Source organism: Orycteropus afer, unplaced genomic scaffold (genome assembly GCF_000298275.1).
Source record: "Orycteropus afer afer isolate SDZICR_OR568_19922 unplaced genomic scaffold, OryAfe1.0 scaffold00051, whole genome shotgun sequence".
In the NCBI taxonomy this organism is placed as follows: Eukaryota; Metazoa; Chordata; class Mammalia; order Tubulidentata; family Orycteropodidae; genus Orycteropus; species Orycteropus afer.
Window position 1 is genome coordinate 7,765,897 of NW_006921638.1, and position 3,353 is coordinate 7,769,249.

The 3,353-nt window shown below is 64.1% G+C and overlaps 1 protein-coding gene across 1 annotated transcript; it reads right to left on the minus strand.

Annotated features, from left to right (window-relative positions):
- Positions 1-303: 303 nt before the first annotated feature.
- NKX2-1 (NK2 homeobox 1) lies at positions 304-3,148 on the minus strand. Its single transcript, XM_007938561.2, has 3 exons — positions 3,072-3,148; positions 1,985-2,370; positions 304-1,046 (listed from the first exon to the last, which is right to left on the minus strand). The coding sequence occupies exons 1-3, from the start codon at positions 3,146-3,148 to the stop codon at positions 304-306; spliced, it is 1,206 nt and encodes a 401-aa protein (XP_007936752.1).
- Positions 3,149-3,353: the final 205 nt, after the last annotated feature.

Below are 3,353 nucleotides of genomic sequence, written 5' to 3' on the forward strand. Positions count from 1 at the left end.
ACAGACACCCTCAAAGCTGTTGTGTGTCTTTCTGTTTAAAGACTCCTTAAAGAATTGGATTCGCTTCGTAGTTGCTTTTATTTTCTTCCTTCCCCCTTTTTTTTTAAACAAACAAAATTTAGAAAGAAAGAGGGGGGGGGGAAAGACGTCCAGCAGTTTGGCTTTTGTGTATTTTTCCTTGGTCTAAATGGGACAAGTTCTTATGAAAAGTCGAAGAGCGAGGAGCAGCGGGAGGACGGTGGTCCGTGAGGCGGGCGGGAGCGATGAGGCAACACACTGGGCTAAGGCTGGCCCTGCGTCCTCTCACCAGGTCCGACCATATAGCAAGGTGGAGCAGGACATGGTGCCGTAGTCCGAGCCCGAGGAGTTCAGGTGGGACAAGCTGGATACCTGGCCCTGCAGAGCCGCGGGGCTGGAGGCGTGATGCGCCAGATCCGGAGACTGGCCGGCGCTGCCTGGCTGGTGGCCCGGGTGTGCGCCCAGGCCTGGGCCGCCGCTGCCCACCGAGATAGCCGCCGCCGCCGCCTGCGCGGCCTGCGCCTGCTGTTGCGCCTGCTGCTGCGCGTGGCCCTGCAGACCCGCTGCACCTGGCGCCGGAGCGCCCGCCTGGCAAGGTTTGCCGTCTTTCACCAGGACCGGCACCGCCACGCGGCGCGGCGACTGCTGCTGCGCTTGTTGCTGCTGCGGACACCCGGTGCCCCCGCCGCCCCCGCCGCCCCCGCTGTCCTGCTGTAGTTGCTGCTGGGCTGCCTTGTCCTTGGCCTGGCGCTTCATCTTGTAGCGGTGGTTCTGGAACCAGATCTTGACTTGTGTGGGTGTCAGGTGGATCATGCTGGCCAGGTGCTCGCGCTCGGGTGCCGACAGGTACTTCTGTTGCTTGAAGCGTCGCTCCAGCTCATACACCTGCGCCTGGGAGAAGAGCACCCGGCGCTTCCGGCGCGGCGCGCTCGGCAACGGGGCCATGTTCTTGCTCACGTCCCCCAGCGAGCCCAGGCCGCCCATGCCGCTCATGTTCATGCCGCTCGCTGGGCCCATGAAGCGGGAGACTGTAAGCGACAAACGCACAGCGTCGGCCGGGGCCAGGCCGGGCCGGCCCACCCCTGCCTTCCGCGCCCTTGGCCAGCCCGGCCCGCCCCGACGGCGCCCTCCACACCCAGGCCGCCTCGAGCGCAGCCCTGAAAGGTCTCCTCCCGGGGCATCGCCAGCGCCCGCCCGAGACCATGTTGTCCAGGGACTTACTGAAGAGTTCCCCTCCTCAAACCTGGCCCGTATTATCCTCCCTTGGTCTCAGTGCTGGACCCAAAGAGCGCAGTAGGGAAAGGCCGCTCCTACTTCCTTCGTGTCCAGCTCCCGCTGGAGTCACGAGGTTAGTTGGCAAGAAGCGGCTAACTGAGCCCAGGTCGCGAGCGGAGGACCGACGGTAGATTTTGGCAGCTCTCAAAGAGGGGAGGTGTTCACTTTGGAAAGTAAGCCCTCAGACGCTTTGCCTCTTGTCCGCTCTTTCCCGTCGCCCCCACTGTGGGCACCTGCTCGGCCTGTTTAGAGCCCCCTCCAGAGTCGCGCACCCTCCCACTGGCCCAGACTTTAGTGGAGAGCAGGCTCCCCAGGCGCCCGAGCTCGTCAGCAGGGCAACCTCCCACCCCGCCAGGCCGCGCCTCTTAGCGCCCGGTTCGCTCCTGCTCTTTGGCTCAGGGAGTGTCTCCCTGGGCTACCCGAGGTCTCCGGAGCCAAGCGGAGCTGCTCTCGGTAGCGCCTAGGAGATGTCGAATGTAAGCACCTTCCCGCCCTCCCAAGTTCCTCTGCCTAGACCCTCAGCCCAGCCAGGGGAAGAACCCTCTGTTCCCGCGACCGACTCCCTGGCGCAGCTGCCTGGCAGCCCACCCTGATACCCAGCGCCCAGCCAGCCGGCGCGTGCCTTCCGAGCGGCTCTCCCCACGCCCCCCGCGCTCAGCCCGCGGCCCCGCAGTGGAGCGGCCTCACTTACTGGCCGGGAATCTCGGGTCTGGGTTGGCGCCGTACCATCCGGGGCCCGAGGCGCTGTTCCGCATGGTGTCCTGGTACGGCGGCAGCTCGCTCATGTTGCCCAGGTTGCCGTTGCAGTAGCCCCCCACAGCGGAGTGCGAGAGCTGGGGCACCCCCGCCGCCGTCATGTGGTAGGCGGCGGTGACGGCGCCGTGGTGCCCCACGGCGTGCTGCTGCATGGCCGCGGCTGGCGGCGCCGCCTGGCCCTGCCTGTACGCCGCCAGCGGAGCCCCGAGGCCGCCGCCCTCCATGCCCACTTTCTTGTAGCTTTCCTCCAGGGGACTCAAGATGTCAGACACTGAGAACGGAGTCGTGTGCTTTGGACTCATCGACATGATTCGGCGGCGGCTGGAGGAGGAAGGAAGAGGAGGAAAAAAGAGGGAGAGGGGGAAGGCGAAGCCTCGCTGCTTTTTTTTCTCTCCCTTTGCCAAATATTCTGGTGTTACCTTAACGCCGATCTTGTTGGATGTACACGTAACGGAGTGGACCGAGTCCGCCTTAATTGGCTTGAGTGGAGGCTCGGGGGCTGCCTCGCGTTTGTTTTAGCCCGGCGCCAGGTTTTAGGCAGCCACCAGAGGCGGGGCGTAAGCGCTAAAGCAACAAGACAATAGAAGCCTACATCTTGCCCGAGATAATTAGCTTACATGCTGATGACAAGGTAAACACCTTTAAGTTTCACTTGTCAGGATTTTTAGGTCTCAGAGAGAGATAGAAAGAGAGGCAGAGACACGACCCAAAGCATTTCTTCACACACACACCCCATCTGGGTACCCCCACCCCCAATTTTTGTGGGGTGCTGGCGGCGCGCGCGGGGGGTGGGGGGGAGGCGGAGAGGGGAAGGAGGAGGGAGCCGAGAGCTGGGAGGGCAGGAGGTGGGGAGGGGAGTAGCCGAGTAGGAGGGATGAGGGGGAAGAAGGAAGGTGAATGCTGCTTTGCAACCAACTTGCAGAGTTACAAAGTGGAACCACTTTCCAATTCAGTCGGGGTTCCCCGGGGCGGGGGCAGGTCTTGAAGAGGGAGGGGGCCGAGGGTCGGAGTGGGGGTTTCACCTGAGCCTGCCGGGGCTGCTCCTCCCTCCCGCCGCGGCCTCCCAGCCCCGCGCCTTCCCACTGACTCCGGACCACATCGGGCTTCGCGGCACTGAGCCCCAGCCGCCACCAAATGAGCGAGTGTCAGGGGACGAACCCTGGGGCCGCACCGTTGGTCTGCGGGTCTGTCAGTCTGTCTGCCTCTTCTGCCGCCGTCAGAGGGACACCCTGTGCTCCCCGCCCCCTTTCCCCTTACCCGAGAGAATCTGCGCGGGCGGAGGGGGCGCTGAGCAGGGGATCTGC